General features: G+C 45.5%; 1 protein-coding gene across 1 annotated transcript; it reads left to right on the top strand.

The window, feature by feature from the left end:
• The first annotated feature begins 197 nt into the window (after nucleotides 1–197).
• LOC136314435 (caspase-14-like) lies at nucleotides 198–18,409 on the top strand. Its single transcript, XM_066245330.1, has 7 exons — nucleotides 198–802; nucleotides 2,429–2,490; nucleotides 3,834–3,983; nucleotides 9,531–9,756; nucleotides 10,593–10,709; nucleotides 13,495–13,604; nucleotides 16,324–18,409. Exons 1-7 carry the CDS (start codon nucleotides 445–447, stop codon nucleotides 16,423–16,425), a joined length of 1,125 nt encoding a protein of 374 aa, XP_066101427.1. The 5' UTR covers nucleotides 198–444; the 3' UTR covers nucleotides 16,426–18,409.
• Nucleotides 18,410–20,384: the final 1,975 nt, after the last annotated feature.

The raw sequence follows: 20,384 nt of genomic DNA, 5'->3' as shown, positions 1-20,384 counted from the left end.
TAAAAACGACTGATGCTGGGTCTGCCACCCAGAGATATTAATATCTTCAAGCTAGAATGCGCCCTGGGCACGAGGAGTTCTAAAAGTTCCCCATGTGATCCTAACGCGCAGTCCAAGGCAAAGAACCACGGAGGAGCCCTGCAGGAGTCCCCATGCTGTAACCCCCAACCGGAGCTCCAAGGGTTAAGCAGGCGCCTGTTGGGGTGGCGGGAGAGCTCGGGAAAGGAGAGGGGATCTGGGGTGAGAGGCGTGGCTCCAGGCGGGGGTGGGGCCGGGAGAGAGAGGGCCGGAGCGGCTTGCTGGCGGTGGCCCTGGGGGCCCGGCCGCTGCTGTAAGTCAAGCGGAAACGCCGTCTCTTTTCAAAACAAAGAGGAGACGGGAGGTGTGTGTGCCGCGCGGGGCTGAGAGCTCCGCGGATTGGCCCGGCCGGAAGGTTGAACGCTGATGGAGGGAAGCCTAGGGGGCGGCCTTGTCTCACGGTCCGACGGCCGCCGGCTACCTCTGCAGACTACGCTGGCCATGGAGGAATTGCAGGAACGCGTGCAGAAGACCCTGGACTTGCTGACCCCGCTGGAGCTGAAGAACTTCCGCGCCTGCCTCAAGAAGGTGGACGAGGAGCCGCGCATGAGCCAGCTGCGGCTGGAGCTGGAGGGCAGCAACATCCCCGGGCTGGCCCAGCTCCTCGCCAAGTACTACCCGCCGGGCGCCGCGCCGCGCGTCCTCAGCAAGGTGCTGCGGCAGCTGCCCCGCACCGACCTGCTGCCGCTCTGGCAGAGCGACTCCGCCGCCGCCGCCCGCCTGGGTGAGCGCAGAGACGGCCCCACCGCCCGGGACCCCCGGGCTGGGGGCGCTGGCGGGGGGGAAGGAAGGCCCTCGGTGTGCGCGCGGGGTTTGGTCCCGCCGCCCGCGGACCCCGGGCTGGGAACGCTGGCGGGAAGGGTCCTCGGTGTGCGCGGGGTTTGGCTCCGCCGCCCGGGGATTCCCGGGCCGGGCCAGTCCCGTCCCGAAGGGCATCTCTGCGCCCAGATGAGCCTCGGGAAGCGGGATCCGCGCCTGGAGCGTGGCGAGCACAAAGGGAACAATTGAACCTGCGGCGGAACATGGGAGGGAGTTCGGGTATAGCGGACAAGATAGTCGCCATTTCCAGGCTAGGGAGATCCGAGTGTCCACTTAAAGAGTAGCGTTCAGGGTCTACTGTTTCTTTTGCGGTGAGCTGGGAAATCGGATCGACTCAGCAAGCCTGAGAGGCATTTATAACAATTACCTCCAAGTGATTGTGATGTGGGATGGTTTTAAATGATACGGAGAGCAATCCATTGTTGCAACCGCCCTGCCATATCACCAGTGGCTGTTTGGGGGAGGTTTCCTTCTCACACACCGTTAGCCCGTTTGCCATAAATCTGGGAAGATGTGGCCTAGTATCAAGAAATGCAGTATGGAACAGGTTGGGGGAGCTTAGCCTGCACCCCCACCACAATTTAATAAGTGAATGTGTGTATAACATGTGAGTGAATGTGGGGAGAGAGAGAGAAAGAGGCACTTACATGCGAGGCTTTGAGGTGGACACTAACGTGTACTGCAGGTGGCCTGTGCCCTGTCGCTGATTTTTGTAGGTAGTTATGGATGAGAACTGGAATTGCCCATAGACAGGGCCCCTTTTGATTCTTCCTTTCTTTACTGCACCTGCACAGCAAGCCTTCTGTTGTCCCTCCGCCCGCTCAGTTGTTTACCTAGAGCACTCTTATCACCCCAGTAGACTGTGAGTCACTTGCTGTTGGCAAAGTGGGTTTTTTTTTTCCTTTCTCAGAATCATCCAAACTACACAATGTCATGGCTGCTACACACTGTAGGCCAATCCATATTTGAATTGCATGCTAAGATATTACATTGAATAAAAGAGTAAAATAGGGTCTATTTCCTTTACTCTATCTTGTTTTTTGTATTTATTGATTTTAGAGGGGGGTGGGGGCTGGGAAGCATTAACCTGTAGTTAATGCTTCTCATATGTGTCTTGACCAGGCAAGGCCAGGGTTTTGAACCAGTGACCTCAGCATTCCAGGTTGTTGGTGCTTTATCCACGGCACCACCACAGGTCACGCTACTTCACGTTCTGTTGATTGATGTCTTGGTCTCCTTGTCAGGAAGTGCATGTGCATAATGTTATTTATTATTTAGTCCTTGTCCTTTTAATCTCTGACTTGGGCGTCTTTGCTCCGGAACCTGACGGGGGTCTAAGGGAGTTTTGGTTAAGGTATCCAGCCTCACGTCTTCGGGAGGGTGTGTTTCTAATCCAAGGAACCCGTTCTAAAGTGAGGTTGAAGCCTCCTGGACCCAAAAAAAGTAAGAAGCAATTGAAGTTCTTGGGGACAGCTTGATTAAAAAGGAAAAAAAATAATAATGCTCTTTTTCTGTTCTCTTTCCATGAAAGTTCATTCAGCGATCCCCAAAAAAATTCTAAAGAGAAGCTATGACTGTGTGGACAGTGATTTGGTAAATATCTTGACTCTTACTCCAACACTACACACTGTGGTTAGTTAGTCAAATTAGTATTTAGCCACCATTTGAACATTGTGGGTGCTGCTCCTGTTCAGAATGACTACCCGTGTGGTTGTCTCACGGGGTCAGATCGCACTGCTGTTTTAACAGTAAAAGCTGCACATTCGGCAGTGAAAACCACTGTGCATGCGTGAACCAAACCCCTCCCTGTTACTATCTCCATTGTACAGAAGGTGAGACACTGGAGATAAAACAATGTTTGCCTGGTCTTAGGGTGTCTTTCCTTTTCTCTTTCTTTCTTTTTAGTTTTATTATGGATATTTGAAACATATGCAAAAGTAGAAAGACTAGAAAAATGAACCCTTCAAACTTCAGCCCTGTATACGTACCATCTTCTTCCACAATTAGCAACATAATGGCCAGTCTCCTTCCTGTCTGCTTCCCTCTCCCAACTATTTTAAAGGAAATCCAGATATCCTGTCATCTACACATAAGTTATTTTAGTAGGTATCTCTGAGAAAGACTTTTTATTCCGCCAAAATAGAACCATCATACCCTTATACTACCTAAAAACAAACTCCTAAAACTTGGCAGAGATGCAGTCAGCGTTTGAATTCTTGACTGGTTCCTATGTCTTTAACAGTTGGTTTGTTTGAATCACAACTCTGGTCTGTCTACACAATTATTTTTGACTGTTTGTCTCTTAAGATTCTTCATTTTTAAACTGCTTCTTTCATTTTCTAGTTGTTTGTTTGTTGAAGAAACCAGGTTATTTGTCCTGTACAATGTCCCACATTCCGGATTTTGATGACTGGAAACCTGGGTTGTCATCTGCCACTTTCCTCTTCCTGCCCTGTCCCTTAAATTGGCAGTGATGTGTAGGGGTTTTCTGAGATTGGCTGTATTAGTCCAGGTCTGAGAACGGTGTTTGAAAGGATTCTAATTCAAGAACTGGTAAGAGAGGCAGGCCCTTAATGTTGTGCTCCAAACCTGAACTGGAAAACCTTGCCATTAATCCCAGAGGAAACTCATTGTTTCATATTCCGGTCATCCCCCGAAGAACTCGGGTTGGAACTGCGTGGGAGCACTTACACAGGGAGTTTTCAGTTAACCGGTGCAGTTCCAACTCGCATTGTTCAAGGGTCAAGTGGCAGTTGGGAACCCAGGTATGCAGACAGCTGACTGTAGTAGCTATAGGTGGATTTTCCACCTATAAATGTTGAGAGGGTGGGTGTCCTTAACCCCAGCGATGTTCAAGGGTCAGCTGTCTACGGTGCATTTGGCTTTCTGAATGCGGTTTGGTTTAAAAAGTCTTTCTTGGCTTTGCTGGCAAACAGGACCATTATGACCTGAGTGGCAGGCGGCAGGCTTTCCTCATGTGTGTGAAGAAGAACAGGCCAGGGGCTGACCAGGATGTCCTGCTCATGGAGCATTGGCTTGGCCAGTGCCAGTTTGAATATATGTCGTGCACCGACCCTGACAAAAAGGTAACAACAACAAAAATGAAAAATTGTGGCTTGGATATTATAATCTCTTTTTTTTTAAGAGGGTAAAAGGGTTCCCAGGATAACCGGCTTAGCAGTGATCTGTTTGTAACCTTAAGTGTGTGATCCCCCAGCTCCCCTTCTAGTCAAGCAGGACCTCTCGGGTTTTATTCTTAGCTAGGGCTGTGTAGTTGAAGAGGAAAAGGAAACTCAAGTAGTTATCCTAGGGCCTAGGTCCCCAACCTTTTTTGAGCCACAGATTGGTTTAATGCCAGAAAATATTTTCACAGACCGGCCTTTAGGGTGGGACGGATAAATGTATCACGTGACCGAGACAAGCATCAAGAGTGAGTCTTAGACGGATGTAACAGAGGGAATCTGGTCATTTTTTAAAAATAAAACATCGTTCAGTCTTAAATATAAATAAAACGGAAATAATTGAAATAATGTAAGTTATTTATTCTTTCTCTGTGGACCAGTACCAAATGGCCCACGGACCGGTACCAGTCCGCGGCCCGGGGGTTGGGGACCATTGCCCTAGGCAGCATGGGCAAGGAAGCCCCAGGACGGAGCTGTGAGTCTAGTGTGAACAAGGTCCAGGGCATCTGGGAGAAGGGAGGCCCGGGGCAACCGCTTGGGGAGGTCAGCAGGGGGCCAGCTAGAGGAATTCCAGCAGCACTGCAGCCCACCTGCTTTCAGAAAACCTGGTGGGACTTCCTGTGTAAGGAACCATGTGGAGGGTTAGGAAGAGGGTCGCTAGGAGTCCTGGACAGAATTGCATTGTGACTTGACTAGATGACACAGAAAAAATAAGATTGGTGAGCAGTGTGGGCTGGGTGGGAACTCCATTTTGATCTCTTTGATCCTAGCTCAGCCATGGCCTAGAACTGCTGGTATTTGGGGACAGTGACATAAGGAAGCTCTTCAAGATCCCAGGAGCCTGACCAGGCGGTGGCGCAGTGGGTAAAGCGTCGGACTGGGATGCGGAAGACCCAGGTTCGAGACCCCGAGGTCGCCAGCTTGAGCGTGGGCTCATCTGGTTTGAGCAAAAAGCTCACCAGCTTGAGCCCAAGGTCGCTGGCTCCAGCAAGGGGTTACTCGGTCTGCTGAAGGCCCGCGGTCAAGGCACATATGAGAAAGCAATCAATGAACAACTAAGGTGTTGCAATGCGCAATGAAAAACTAATGATTGATGCTTCTCATCTCTCCGTTCCTGCCTGTCTATCCCTCTCTCTGACTCTCTCTCTCTGTCGCTGTAAAAGAAAAAAAAAAAAAAAAAAAGATCCCAGGAGTCACCGCTAGGAACATCAAGGAGCTGCACAGCAGAAGGGCTGTGAACGCAGTGCGGACTGCCTGAGTTGGAATCCTGACTCTTACAAGTTGTATTACCTTAAATCTGGTTCTCATCTTAAGGTGGTCTGTCCTGCAGAGGACATCTGGTAATGTCTGGAGACACTATTTGTTGTCACAATTGGAGTTACTAACGGCATCCAGTGGGTAGAAGCCAGGGATGCTGGTCAGCATCCTACAATGCCCAGGACAGCCCCCCAGAGCAAAGACTGATTTGGCCCCAAATGTCAATGGTACGATAGTTTTAGAAACCCTGCCTTAAATTAATGACTATACTTCCTTATCACTACCATGGGGGTAATGACAGTAAATTACCTTGGTAGGCAACTGTGAGGATGAAATGAGCTTCTATATATTAAAGTTATCAGAATAGTAGCTGGCTTATAGTTAAGTGCTCAGTAAATTTCGATTTTATTATTATTTCAACACTAAAAACAGACTCCTTTATTTTCCCCAAGGATTGTGCCAGAATCTCTTCCATATGACATGATTTCTAGTCAAGTCCCTCCTGTTCAGAGTGAGGAAGGAGGGGCAGCCCTCCCCCTCAGAAGGAAGAAAAGGAAAGAGTGCAAGGGAAAGGAACCTGCAGGGGTAATTGAGTCAGCCCGTTTTAAATGAACTACAGTAATTTATGAAAGGTAGCCTGGAGCTGGTTATAAAACAAAGCAAGAAGAACAAGACTTGGCCCTGGCCGGTTGGCTCAGTGGTAGAGCGTTGGCCTGGCGTGCGGAAGTCCCGGGTTCGATTCCCGGCCAGGGCACACAGGAGAGGCGTCCATCTGCTTCTCCACCCCTCCCCCTCTCCTTCCTCTTTGTCTCTCTTCCCCTCCCGCAGCCAAGGCTCCATTGGAGCAAAGATGGCCCCGGCGCTGGGGATGGCTCCTTGGCCTCTGCCCCAGGGCTGGAGTGGCTCTGGTTGCGACAGAGCAACGCCCCGGATGGGGAGAGCATCGCCCCCTGGTGGGTGTTCTGGGTGGATCCTGGTCAGGCGCATGCTGGAGTGTGTCTGACTGCCTCCCCGTTTCCAGCTTCAGAAAAATACAAAAAAACAAAACAAAACAAAAAAAACAAACAAGAACAGGACTTGTACACAGCTGAGACCCGTGGTCTGGAAACCCCTTACCCCATGGAAACTTACCCTCCCCTCCAGAAGTCAGGAGAGTGATGTATACAAAGGGACCCGAGTCCCTTGCATGAAAACCCGTGTTCTGTAAAAGGTATATAAGATGTAAGAAATCTAACTTCGGGGAGCACATGGTTGGCTGCCTCTTTTGGGGTCGCGCTGCTCTGCCGGCTAAATAAATCCTACTTCCTTCATCAAATTGTTTGGGCGTTTTTGTCCTCCTTTGACTCCTGCAATAAGAGGGTAGATATTGCTAATGCTCTTTTGCTTCTCCCAAAGGTCTGGGAGTAGCCTCTTTTGCTACATCCCTGCAGCATTTATTTATAAATATTTAGTAACCCTACTGGCAAAAGTATTCCACTGTTCCTTCCAAGTTTCATTTTCTAGTTCGTTAGTTTGGTTGAACATCTTTTGGCCTTTTTTCCTACTGGATTTTCTTTTTCTTATACTGTGGTTATTTTCCTGTACACTCTTTATTTGTTAAATATATTGCTAATATTTTTCTCCTACCCTGTGATTTGCCTTTTGACTTTTTGTCTTAAGTCATAAGGATGTCTTTTAATTTTTGTGAGTAAACTGTTCAATCTTTCTGTTTGTTGGCTCTTGGTTTTATGTCTATTTTTTTTTTATGTCTTGATTAAATCCCATGCCTTTCCAATTAAGGAAAAAAATTTATTTTTTTTAATTTTTATTTATTTATTTTTACAGAGTCAGAGAGAGGGATAGACAGGGACAGACAGACAGGAACGGAGAGATGAGAAGCATCAATCATTAGTTTTTCATTGCTTGTTGCAACACCTTAGTTGTTCATTGATTGCTTCTCATATGTGCCTTGACTGCGGGTCTTCAGCAGACTAAGTAACCCCTTGCTCGAGCCAGCAACCTTGGGTCCAAGCTGGTGAGTTTTTGCTCAAACCAGATGAGCCCGCGCTCAAGCTGGCTACCTGGGGTCTCAAACCTGGGTTCTCCGCATCCCAGTCTGACGCTCTATCCACTGCACCACCGACTGGTCAGGCAGGAAAAAAAATTTTTTTTGTAACAGTGTGGCATAAGAAGTCTAACTTTATTTGCAAATGGATAGTCATTTGTTTCAACATTTATTGAATGATACATCCTTCCGTAGATATTTGAAATTCCACTTATCATAAACTACATATGTAGTACTTGAAACGATTTCTGGATTCTAAAATAGTCCATTCATATATTTGCTTATAGTTATGCCAGTATTCTCAGGATTTTTTTGTTGTTTTTTTCCTTTTTGAGGAGGGGAGATATGAGACAGACTCCCACATGTGCCCCGACTGGGATCCACCCAGCAACTCCGGTATGGGTTGTATGCAGGAATCAACTGAGCTATTTTTAGTGCCTGAGGCTCATGTGCTGGGACCAGCTGAACTATCCTCTGTGCCCAGGCTACACTCAGACCAGTCCAGCCGCTGGCTGCGAGAGGGAAAGAGGGAGACAAGGGGGAGAGGCAGGGGAAGAGAAGCAGATGGTCACTTCTCTTGTGTGCCCTGACTAGGAATCAAAACTGGAACCTCTATATGCCAGGCTGACTGATGCTCTATCCACTGAGCCAACTGGCCAGGGCCCACTGTTGTTTTTTTAACCATGACTCTGTAGTACATTTTGATGTCTGATAGGACCTGTCCCCGCCCATTTTTTTTTTTCTTCTGAGCGTGCTTGGTATTCTTGAGAATATTCTGGTCTATATGGCCTAGAAAATCATCTGGTTAAGTTCTACCGAAATCCTTTGGGATTTTGATTAACATGACATTAAATTGAGATTAATTTGGAATGAATTAGCAAATTAATACCATGACTCACGTTACGTAGAAGCATCGGCACGTCATAGTTTATGTTACCTCTTCATCAAAGTCTTTATTTTTTCTTTTTACCAAAGATTTTTTTATTTTATTTTATTTTATTTTATTTTTTACAGAGACAGAGTCAGAGAGAGGGATAGATAGGGACAGACAGACAGGAACGGAGAGAGATGAGAAGCATCAATAATCAGTTTTTTGTTGCGACACCTTAGTTGTTCATTGATTGCTTTCTCATATGTGCCTTGCTGTGGGCCTTCAGCAGACCAAGTAACCCCTTGCAAAAGCTGGCGACCTCGGGGTCTGGAACCTGGGTCCTCCGCATCCCAGTCCGATGCTCTATCCACTGCGCCACCGCCTGGTCAGGCTTACCAAAGATTTTAAGATTTATTTATTGTTTATTATCTAGGTAACGTATATTCCTTGTTAGGTTTTTTTTCGAGGTATTTTAGTTTTGTTGTAATCACGAATGGGATCTCCTTTTCCGCTATGTGGCTTAAATGATTATATTAGATATATTGTATATTATATACATTGTATATATAACATATATAATATATAATATATAATTATTGCTGGGTGATTGGGGCAATAGATCTGTGTAAGTTAATTTTATACCCAGTCAACTCGATGATCTCTAATTCTAATAGTTTTCTAGATGATTTATTTTAAATTTTAGATAATCATATTGTCCATCTATAATAAGTTCTAGCTCTTTGTTTCCAATAATTAAACTTCATTCAGTTTTTACTTCGCTTCCTTGAGATGGGTAGGATCTTTAGTACATGTATGAGGGTCGTGATCGCAGCCACCTGTGGGTGGATTTTGATGACATCTGCTGCTGGACTCTGGCAGGTGTGTGTTACTGGCTGGACTCCTCCGTTTCCTTTGACTGACCTTAGTAAGCGTATTGATTTGATAAAAAAATAAGCTTTATATATTAAAATAAGTTAATGATGAGAACTAAATACATGAACCCTTTGGGGAGCTACAGTTCTGTTGTATTTTGTGGTAGACAATTGGAAATGTCCTAATTTTGTCAGACCAGAACCAGTAGCACGAGAAGAAATCAAACGAGTTCTAAGAGCAGCCGAAAGGAAGAGGCAAGTGATGCATATTTCATGCTCCGTTAGAGACGTAGGTGTGTTTGTGTATCATCTCACTGGGTCCCCTTAGTAAAGGGGCCACCTCTGGCATTTCTGGTCCTCCCCACCCCCGCCTTCAGTTCTTTTAAATACATTAACCTCTTTTACAGGAGTTACGTGATAAACTAACATCATTTCGTGATGGGTTAAATGAAATTAAAGATCAGATTAGCTGTTGCCTTGTCACTCTTATGGCCCATGGAGAAAAGGGCTTTATTAAAGTAAACGGTGATGACAGAGTCAGCCTGGAAGACATTTTTGAAATGTTTAATAATAAAAATTGTCCAGCGCTTCACAAGAAACCAAAGATCTTTATAATCCAGGCCTGCAGAGGAGGTAAGTGGAGACTTCTTTGGAATAGTCATGTTTTTAGGGAATTCTCAGAACTAAGGATAGAGAGAAGAAAAATAAGTAAGTTTGAAGATATATACGTGTAAATAATATATTTTAAATTAGAGGACCCTTAGCTGATGTAGCTCTAGCCGTGAAGTATACTAGGGACTTTGAGCTGGGAGGGAGGGGTGAAATTGGAAATCTTGCCTGAGATAGACCTGCTAACTTGAGCTGAGGAACAGTCCAACTCGCTGACCTTATGAGGTAGATCTGGGAGCCGCAGATTCTGAGGTGTGTGTAATTTCCACGGGTGTCCCACCATCCGTGTGACTGCAGGTGTCTGCAGGACTAACTTCCAATCAGCTTTTTTTTTTTTTTTTGTATTTTTCTGAAGCTGGAAGCAGGGAGAGACAGTCAGACAGACTCCTGCATGCGCCCGACCGGGATCCACCCAGCACGTCCACCAGGGGCGACGCGATGCTCTGCTCCTGGGGCAGAGGCCAAGGAGCCATCCCCAGCACCCGGGCCATCTTTGCTCCAATGGAGCCTTGGCTGCGGGAGGGGAAGAGAGACAGAGAGGAAGGAGGGAGGGGTGGAGAAGCAAATGGGCACTTCTCCTATGTGCCCTGGCCGGGAATCGAACCCGGGTCCCCCGCACGCCAGGCCGAGGCTCTACCGCTGAGCCAACCGGCCAGGGCAGCTTTTTGTGGTTATATCTCTCTCATGGAGATAGAAGCTTGTGACAACTTTTTATTAAGGGTGCCTGGTGTCAGTGATGGATTATTTTAGTTTGTCTCTTTATTCCTCCAAAAAAATAAAATTAACACAAAAAACAACAGAGAAAAGAGATAATGGTGTTGAAACAGACGATGAACCCATGGACTCAGATGACATATCAGAGAAGGGGAGGCTGCCCACATTCAGTGATTATTTCATCGTGTATCCTACCCAGCCAGGTAAGGCCGTGAAGGTAGATGATGGTGAAATAGACGTTGTGCCAGAGTTTTGGTTATTCCTAATGATTTTAAAAATCTTAAAAAAAAAAATGAACTGTGCTTTTCAAATTGATGTTTCAAAGGAGAAATTTTTGTTAACTCCATCTCCCTTCAGAAAATGGCTCCTGCTTTCAGAAATGGCGGGTTGGCACCTTTAGCAAAATACCACAAATAAATAACATCGTTGGCTCTCACGTGAGAATGGTGTTGGCCCAAAAGCTAGCTCTGCCACTTGCTGTCCTTGAGACCTTCAGTATTTTTCAACCTCTTAAAATGTCAGTTTCTTCATGTAAAATGAGAATAAAATTTACTTATGTCATTAGGATATTATGTACATTAAATTATGTAATGCAGGTGTTGTGCTGATCATAACAATTGGCATAACAAATACCAAAAAATTAGCTACTGTTATTACTAGTATATTTTGCTAATAACATTGTCATTATTACTAATAAGTTAAAGTCCAGAAGAATCTTCTGTGCTGAAGGGGTGGATTGGACAGGAAAATGTAAAGAAGATAGAGGTACATGGTCAAGAATATTTATTTAGCTGTTTTTATCATGAAAGTCAAAATACAACGTTAGTGAGGCAAAGGAAGTAAGGGCAGCGATGGAGGAAGAAACACCATGAATGGTGAGACAATCACAGTGTCCCCCATTAACATTAGATATAAGATTCCACTCCTTGGTTACTTACCCAAGAGGGATGAAAGCCTATGTCCTCAGAGTCATTTGCACATGAATGTTTGTAGCAGCTTTATTTGAAATAGTCAAAAACTCTTAACCCCAATGACTATCAACAGGTGAATGGACAAGCAACTCATGGTATATCCTACTTCAAATACTCCTCGGGTTAAAAAGAAATGGGCTCCTGATATGTGCTTCAACATAGCTGAAGCTCAGAATAGTTGTGCTGACTGAAAGAAACCAGATACAGTGTATCCTGTAGGAGTCTGTGTTTATAAAATTGTAGAAGGCGCAAACCAATGTATACATGGGGACAGTGGAGGACGGAGTGGGAGGGAAACGAGTACACTGTGTGTGTGTGTGGGGGGGGTGAGTTCTTTATCTTTATTGTGGTGATGGTTTCGCTGAAGTTTACATATGTCAAACTTATTAGATTGTATACTTACAATATGTACCCGTGATTGTCAATTATCAATGGTAATTGAAGCGGTAAGATTTTTTTAAGTTAGATGTAAGGCAGGCATGCCCACTGTCACCACTACTGTCCAACATGGCCTGGGTGATCCTGGCTAACGCATTAAGGTAAGGAAAAGTGGTGTAAGGATCAGTATTCTAGAGATCAATAGTTCTGAAAACAGTGGCAATAATAAATTAGAACATACAAAGAAAAGAAAAAAAGATGTATTCTTTTTCGTGTTTTAGTGAAGGATGTCTAGGAATGACTAACAGAAGGCAAGCAGGAATTTTATTAGGAGAAATAAAACTGGCCTGAGAGACCATGGAGGACGACCTGAATAAATGAGGGGACTACCATGTTCATGGATGGGGAATTTCAATACCGTAGAAATGACAGGTTTCTTCCCAAATTAATCTTTAAGTTGAATTCCAAAGTGTTCTTTTTTTTCTTCATAGAATTAACAGACTAATCAGAATTATTAAGGAATAATTAAGGGTCAAGACAAGATACCTTGGACTCTGATTTTGTTGAATGAATGAAGTTTACATTCATCTGCTCAGCATTCCAGGTTGATGCTTTATCCACTCTGCCACCACTGGTCAGGCAAAGCTTTAAAATTTGATTAAATCCAATTTACCAATTTTTCATTTTATGGTTTATGATATTTGTGTTCTAAGAAACCTTTGCCAACCCTGAGGTTGCAAAGATGTCCTGTTTTTATCATTTCCAACTCAGATTTACTATTGGAGGCTGCAGTTTCGATATGTCCATTGAATTTCAGTACAAGACACGCACGTTTTATGTTTTTTAATCTAATAAAATAATTTCAGCAATTAAACTTTTGAGGACTCCAAAATAAATTCCATATGGGTGTACTGGTATTTAGGGGTATTTAGCTTAAAATGCTATAGTAAAAGTCAGCAATAAAAAAAAATAGAAAGAAAAACATTGTAGGGGATAAAATGAAGCAAATGGTGAAAATAATGATAACCATTGAATTTGAGGGATGGTTATATGAGGATTTGTTAAACATTGCTTTCTACTTTTGTGTGTATTTGAAGGCTTTCATTTAAAAAATGCATATTAAGAGTATGCCCTATTGAGAGGTTTTGTGTTCTTTATGATAAATCCCCTGGGAGTCTCAGGAGAGTGCCCGGGTCTGTTATGGTCCCAGACACACTTTCTGTATTCTCAATTCAAAGCCATTTTCTAGCCTGACCAGGCGGTAGCGCAGTGGATAGAGCGTCAGCCTGGGTCGTAGAGGGTACAGGTTCAAAACCCCAAACTTGCTGGCTTGAGTGTGGGATCATAGACATGACCCCATGGCTGCAGGCTTGAGCCCAAGGTCGCTGGCTTGAGCAAGGGGTCACTCGGTCTGCTGTAACCTCCAAGTCAAGGCACAATTGAGAAAGCAATCAATGAACAAACAACTAAGTTGCCACAATGAAGAATTGATGCTTCTCATCTCTCTCCCTTCCTGCCTGTCTCTGTCTGTCTCCCATTTTTAAAAAAGCCATTTTTCTAGGCTTTAACTGTAGGCACAAGAACAATTAGTGCAAGTAGAGGAGGAAAATGGACGAAATGTTTTTGTTTTAATTTGTAGATCACGTTGCTTTACGGCACCCCCGCAATGGCTCTGTGATGATCGCAGCGATGACTGAAGTCTTCAGAGAGTGTGGAAATAAGTGGCACCTCGCCGACTTTTTCACTAAAGTAAGTAAATTCCAAGGGACCTTGTGCTTCACTCGCTCTAAAGATAATGCACTTGATGAGAAAGTTTGCATGACAAGATTGACCTTAGCCATGCAAACAAGATCAATACTGAAAAGCTGCTTGAAAAAAATGGGCTGGTTGTGGGTTTAGAGGACCACGGCAGCGCAGTTCAGAAGAGACGGCTGAGCCGGATGCCGAGGAGAACTCATAGTGACTCCTATTCATTGGTAATGTGAGTGAGTAGGCTGTTAAGTGAGCTTTGATGTTCCTGTCTGCTCTGATGTCTTGCTCCGGCTTTGGCTTTGGCCTGACTCAGTTGCCCTAGGCAAGGGAAGCACTTGAGAACTTCTTTAAAGGCTAACACTGGCTGGCATGTGCTCCCCCCCCCCCCCCCCAGCTTGTAGCCCGTGGTCAGTGTTCACTGAATGAAAGAGTGGGCAAGAATTGTAGCAGATTTATACGTGAACTGTAGTTTGGACAATGGCCCGATTTATAGTGGTTTATCATCAGGTTAGAAGAGTAATTTTCTTCTGAATCTGGAATTTTTATACCCAAAGAGATTTAATTAGAAAAATTTGTGGCCAGGACAATGGCTCAGTGGATAGATCGTCAGCCTAGTGTATGGATGTCTCAGGTTCGATTCCTGGTTAGGGCACACGGGAGAAGCGACCATCTGCTTCTCTTCCCCCTCTCTTCCTCTTCCCCCTCCCACAGCCAGTAGCTCAATTGGTTAGAGTGTGGCCCTGGGCGCTGAGGCATAGCTCAGCTGGTCCGAGCCCATCAGCCTCAGGTGCTTAAAAAGGCTTAGTACTCGAACATTGGCCCCAGACAGGGGTTGCTGAGTAGATGCTGGTCAAGGTGCATGTGGTAGTCTATCTATCTCCCCTCCTCTCACCTAAAAAGTAATAAATAAAAGATAAAGAGAACGAGGGAAAGGAAGGAAAGGAGGGGAGGGAGGGAGGGAGGGAGGAAGGAAAGGAAAGGAGGAAGGAAAGGAAAGGAGGAAGGAAGGGAGGGCTGTAAAGGAGCACAGGAATAGCAATAGTAGCATTCATTGCATGGCTCACTGTGCACATTTCTGTTCTCTGTGCTTCCCAGATATTAATCTGTTTAATCTCTAACACCCCTCAGGCAAGTATTGGGATTGGCTTCTGCTCTCGCAGATGGAGACCCAGTAAGGGCAGAGCTGGCTTTCCAGCCCAGGCCAAGTGCTACCTTTATGCCCTAATCACAGTTACGTAATAATCACTCCTCACCTCCCCAAGGGATGGTATCTATTTTATTTTTATTACTTTTTAAAAATATTGTTAATACTTGATATATGGTGCTTAACAGCTTTCTAAAAAATGTTTTTTGTTTACCTCATTTAGGTAAGCTTTTGAGAAAAAATACTAAAGGGAGGGACTACAGACAGTTTTGATGGTCATTCCAACCATATTCCCAGACCTCTCCTATGGCTCAGTTTCTCTGTAGAATAGTTTCTCAGGAATATGCCATAATGAAGACAAATTTATTTATTTATTTAAGACTATTCAATTTTTAGAGAGGAGAGAGAGAGAGAGAGAGAGAGAGAGAGAGAGAAAGAGAGAGAAAGAGAGAAAGGGAGGAGGAGCAGGAAGCATCAATTCCCATATGTGCCTTGACCAGGCAAGCCCAGGGTTTCGAACGGGGGACCTCAGTGTTCCAGGTCTATGCTTTATCCACTGCGCCACCACAGGTCAGGCCCCTACTGAAGAGAGTTTTAATGAACTGGAAAGACAAATCCATTTTAGCTTAATGCTGAATGAAAAACTTTGCCAAACAATGTTTATTAAGATTTGATAGCCCTGGCCGGTTGGCTCAGCGGTAGAGCGTCGGCCTAGCGTGCGGAGGACCCGGGTTTGATTCCCGGCCAGGGCACACAGGAGAAGCGCCCATTTGCTTCTCCACCCCTCCGCCGCGCTTTTCTCTCTGTCTCTCCCTTCCCCTCCCGCAGCCGAGGCTCCATTGGAGCAAAGATGGCCCGGGCGCTGGGGATGGCTCTGTGGCCTCTGCCTCAGGCGCTAGAGTGGCTCTGGTCGCAACATGGCGACGCCCAGGATGGGCAGAGCATCGCCCCCTGGTGGGCAGAGCGTCGCCCCATGGTGGGCGTGCCGGGTGGATCCCGGTCGGGCGCATGCGGGAGTCTGTCTGACTGTCTCTCCCTGTTTCCAGCTTCAGAAAAATGAAAAAAAAAAAAAAAAAAAAAAAAAAAAAAAAGATTTGATTGACCAGCCTCCATTGTTAAAGCACTTGCTGAGTCGATGCCGGTGAGAAAAGGTCTAGAAATGAGCATGAGGCGACCTTTGCATTAAAGGCACTTCCAGCTTAGCTAGCAGACGACAGGTGTGCTCACCATCACCCCTGGAATTGTGCAGCTGTTGGAAGCTTTGGACATAAGGTAATCCCATGCTTTCATTTTGCCATGAGTACCAAGGCTCAGAAAGGGTTACTACCTGGCCTGGTATTACCCAGGGGCAAGCTTGAGACCGAACCCAGGTCTGGGAACTCTTCCATCCAGCTATCCGTCCATCTCATAGGGCTCTGTTCCAAGCACTTGTTGGAACATCTCCTTACAGTGACGCTGGCGTGTTTTCCTGGTGGGGTCAGAATCCTGCCCTCTCATCCTGTGCGGTTTACTGAAAGGCTTCTTGCTCTGGGCTTTACTTGCTTGTGGATAGTTTGTGCTTTTCTCTTCCAGGTGAATAACAGAGTGGTGCACACTGAGTATCGTCTCCACGAGGAACCAATAAAAGTATCGCTTGTAACGGAATCAACTCTAACCCGATTCGTGTACTTTTGACATTAGGAAGATTTAGAAAATAAGGACTGCTTTAAAACGGACTTCGTCAAGAACTGTGAGGCTTTGTAGCACAGTACGGTTATCGTTCCGCATTATTTCTGTCACTAGCTGCATTTCTCTTTTGTAGATGTATGTTGTTTTTCTAAGATTTTACTCTGCTTATTTGGAATTTGTAAATCACTTGACTTTTTTTTTACGAATTTTTTTTAAACTGTTACTGAAACGTGGAAGTCCAGCTGAATGTGCGAACTGTTTTTATCATGTGTTTCCCTTGCTGATTACCCCTCCTCTCCACTCTCAGTTTCTTGGCTTGGTATTCAAGAACTGCCTTTCTCTGGTTCACCTCATTTCCCCGTATTGTTCTTTGCAGCCAGATTGATCTCCTTTTATAAAAGATTTGTTGGCTTTAGAGAGAGGAGAGAGAGAGAAAGTGGGAGAAGAGCGGGAAGCATCACCTTATAGTAGTTGCTTGTCTTATGTGCCTTGACCAGGTAAGCCAGGGCTTTGAACTGGCGACCTCAGCATTCCAGGTGGACACTCTGTCCACTGCGCCACCACTGGTCAGGCTCCAGGTTGATCTCCTTTTCGACTCCATAAGCCATCATCAAGTCTTAGCTAGGTATCTTTGCTTGTACTTGGTGACCTTGATGCCGTCCTGTTTTCACCCCCACCCATGCTCCAGCGTCCTCCTTCCAGCCTTGGTCCCTTTGAACTGCTGGCTTCTGCCGAGAACACTGTTCCACTCCATGTAGGTAAGTCCTAGCTGTCCTTCTGGGTTTGGTTCGAGCATCACTTGCACAGGAAGGCTTTCTGCAGCCCCTCGTTTACAGCCAGCCCTTGTCAGGGCTCAGAGACCTGGTGCTTTTCTTCCGTAGCATTTACCACTACTGCACTTAAATGACTGGTGAATGGCCCTTGTCTCTCCATTCAGTCGTAAGCTCCAAGACGCAGAAGCTGTGTGTCTTACTCATAACTGGACCCCAGCTTCCGTCCTTACCTAAGACACAGAGAAGCCCTGTGATGAATGCTTAGTGAGTGGCTGATCTCTCTCTGTTCATTATTTTATCCATCCCTCAGACCTTGCCTCATTACCTCATTAGCCACCTGCTATCATCCCCACCTCTTTGGATGCCCAATGGTCACTTTAAATGAACAAGTTGGAAGTTAACCTGTTTCCCCTAAATCTCCCCTAAAACCCACCGCATTGTTATAACCCTTTGTCCCCTCCCTGCCTGCAGAAATACTCGGTTCCCTAAGGAGAACATTCCAAGTCCTCTGTCAGGCCCTAAGCCTCACTACCTGTGTACTGCCTGTTTGTTCTGGGTCGTGGACATTCCGGGTGACCTGCCATCCCCTCTGCCATTCCCTCCCAGAAAGGGCCTTTTTGACTGAACACTCAGAGATGTTTCCTCGTTCACGCTCCCCTTTCTGCCTGAAGCGCCCTTCGTTCTGACAGCGTGCTTCCTCTACACCCCGCGTTCTTTGGGGTACAATTTGTGTCCCAACCCACTACCCAGACAACCTGTATGTAAACCAGTGTTTTCCGAGTAATAACCTGTGGATGAAGTATGCGTTTTCATTGTAATCATGTTCAAACTTTGTGTAACGTGGATTGTGTTTGGACTTTGGTTTCTCCATCTGTGTAAAAGGGGGTTTGGCTCAGCTGACAGAACTCATCCGCCGGACCTCAGTGAACTTGGACTCCTTAGAGAACTTGCTCATGAATGTCCTGCAGATGTGACCATTCCTAAACCCAGAAGTTCAGGATGGGCCTGTGTGAGAGAAGGCTGTGGAGATGGACTGAAGCAACTCAGAATTCCCAGGCCTGTCTCCATTTCAGGGATAACTGTCTTTTTTGGTTAATGTGATTTCCTAAGTGTACATACCAGTGATTTCATTTTTAAACCTTCAAATTCTGATATTTGATACATACTTTTGATTTTTATATGGACCACGAAAACATCTCCTTGATTTATAAAATATGTACATCAAGTGGGTCTTTGCATTTACTTGAATCTATGGGATTTCCAGGCACGGTGACTCCTTCCAGGGAGATGGCAGAAGCTGAATTATCAACATCTCTTATTTCCTGGGCAAGGTTAAGGGACTTGTTCATAGTCACTGTTAGCAGGTGGGATTCTAAAATGAAGTAGCACAAAAGATACAAAGTGTGAAGTGATCGAGGAAAGTTGTACAAAACGCTTTCGGTGGACAGAAGGGACCGTACCGTTTAACTGAGGGAACGAGAGCTTTGGAACAAGGGGGGAGAGGGATTTGGAACATTGGTCAGGACACCACAGGAAGGTTCATGGGGAGGACGGTAGGACAAGAAGGTGTCAGGCAAACAGGTGAAGAGGAGCAAGAAGGGAGTCCGGTTAGAAAAGGGGGAGGGGAGACGCTCCAGATGAACTTGACGCCTGGGGCCAGCTAGGTGTCCCGTATTCTCTCAGCTTCAAATCAGAACAGGACTCTGAGCCATCCAATGCCACGTGAAATGCAGTCCAAAAAACTACGGTCCCTAGCACAATTTTATATTTGAAAACAAATTTTAAGCTCGGTTTTTATTTAGTTTTTAAGCACAAACCCCAGAAACCAAAGTTTGCGAAAGGCAGGCAGGCTCTGAGATTTTTGTTCATCAGAAGTGGGCATGAAGGAAAATAAAAATTGATGGAAGCCATGGCTGGGCAGTTCAGTGGGTAGCAGTGGTTTTCAACTTTTTTACACTTCAGGACCGGTGAAAATAGAATTGTTTCAGAGATGACTATGGCAGAAATTGCCCAGAGCATAAGCGAATTTGACTAAGATCATTGAGTCTATAATCTTCATGGTTAACAATTTCGTCTGGCATGAAATTTTTGGCAGACTGGTCCACCAACCAGTAGTTGAAAAACACTGGGTTGGAGCATTGTCCCCACAGGCCAAGGTTTGATCCCCAGTCAGGACACATAAAAAAATGAACCAATGGATGCATAAATAAGTAGAACAAATCAATGTTTCCCTCTCTCTAAAATAAAAATAAGTAAAATGATGGAGAGGCCCTGGCTGGCTAACTCAGTCGGTTGGAGACTCCGGAAACACCAAGGTAGTGGGTTCCATCCCCGATCAGGGCACACACGGGAAGTGACTGGTGAATGCACAACTAAGTGGAACCGCAGATGAATGCTTCCTCCTTTCACCCTTCCTCTCTGTCGCTCCAAAAATAAATTTAAGAAAGTTGACCAATATAAACAGTTGATGGAGAAACTTGTGCAGAGGACCTGGAGGCTGCAGCCAGGAGGGGGAGGAGGACACTGGCTGGGAGCCACAACCATCTCGGGACGAGCGCCTCAGGCAAGGGCTGCTCACGGGATCTTACTATCACTCCAGTACATTTTCCATCTCTGGGTTTTTCTCATTTCCTTGCCAGGAATTTCCACCAGGCAGATCAGTCGTCAAGACGATGTTATTTTGTGCAACCAGGACAGTGCAATGTCCTGGTTGTTAATGATGATGAAAGGATTCTTTAGACCAGGGGTCTCAAACTTGCGGCCCGCCGAACAATTTTGTGCGGCCCGCAGACTAATCCACGAAGTCCAAATATTTTGGATAAAATTAAGTAAGCCTAGGGGCCTACTTGTATTTTTCATTTCTCTAGCATCCTAGCTAGATATTAGCTTAGTTAACAGCAGTTGTGATGCGAACTACAGTTTCTGGTCGTTTTGTGACACTGAGTAAACTGCATGTACGATTGTGCTTGTTGTACTGATTTTTTTTTTGTTTTCAACTGCAGTGAGAAAAGTGTTGCGTAACAGTTGCCTTTTGTAGACCTAGTGCGGCCCGCCAAACGGCTGTGATCTTGCTCTGCGGCCCACATGCTGAGTTGAGTTTGAGACCCCTGCTTTAGACCCCGGTGTGTAGGTGAGAAAGCTGCTGAGATGGTTTCGGAGTGTCGCAGAAGTCCCTGCAGAGCCGTCCTACAG

This window comes from Saccopteryx bilineata, chromosome 10, assembly GCF_036850765.1.
Source record: "Saccopteryx bilineata isolate mSacBil1 chromosome 10, mSacBil1_pri_phased_curated, whole genome shotgun sequence".
NCBI lineage: Eukaryota > Metazoa > Chordata > Mammalia > Chiroptera > Emballonuridae > Saccopteryx > Saccopteryx bilineata.
The sequence above is the reverse complement of the archived record's forward strand: the minus strand, read 5'-3'. Positions and strand labels throughout refer to the sequence as shown.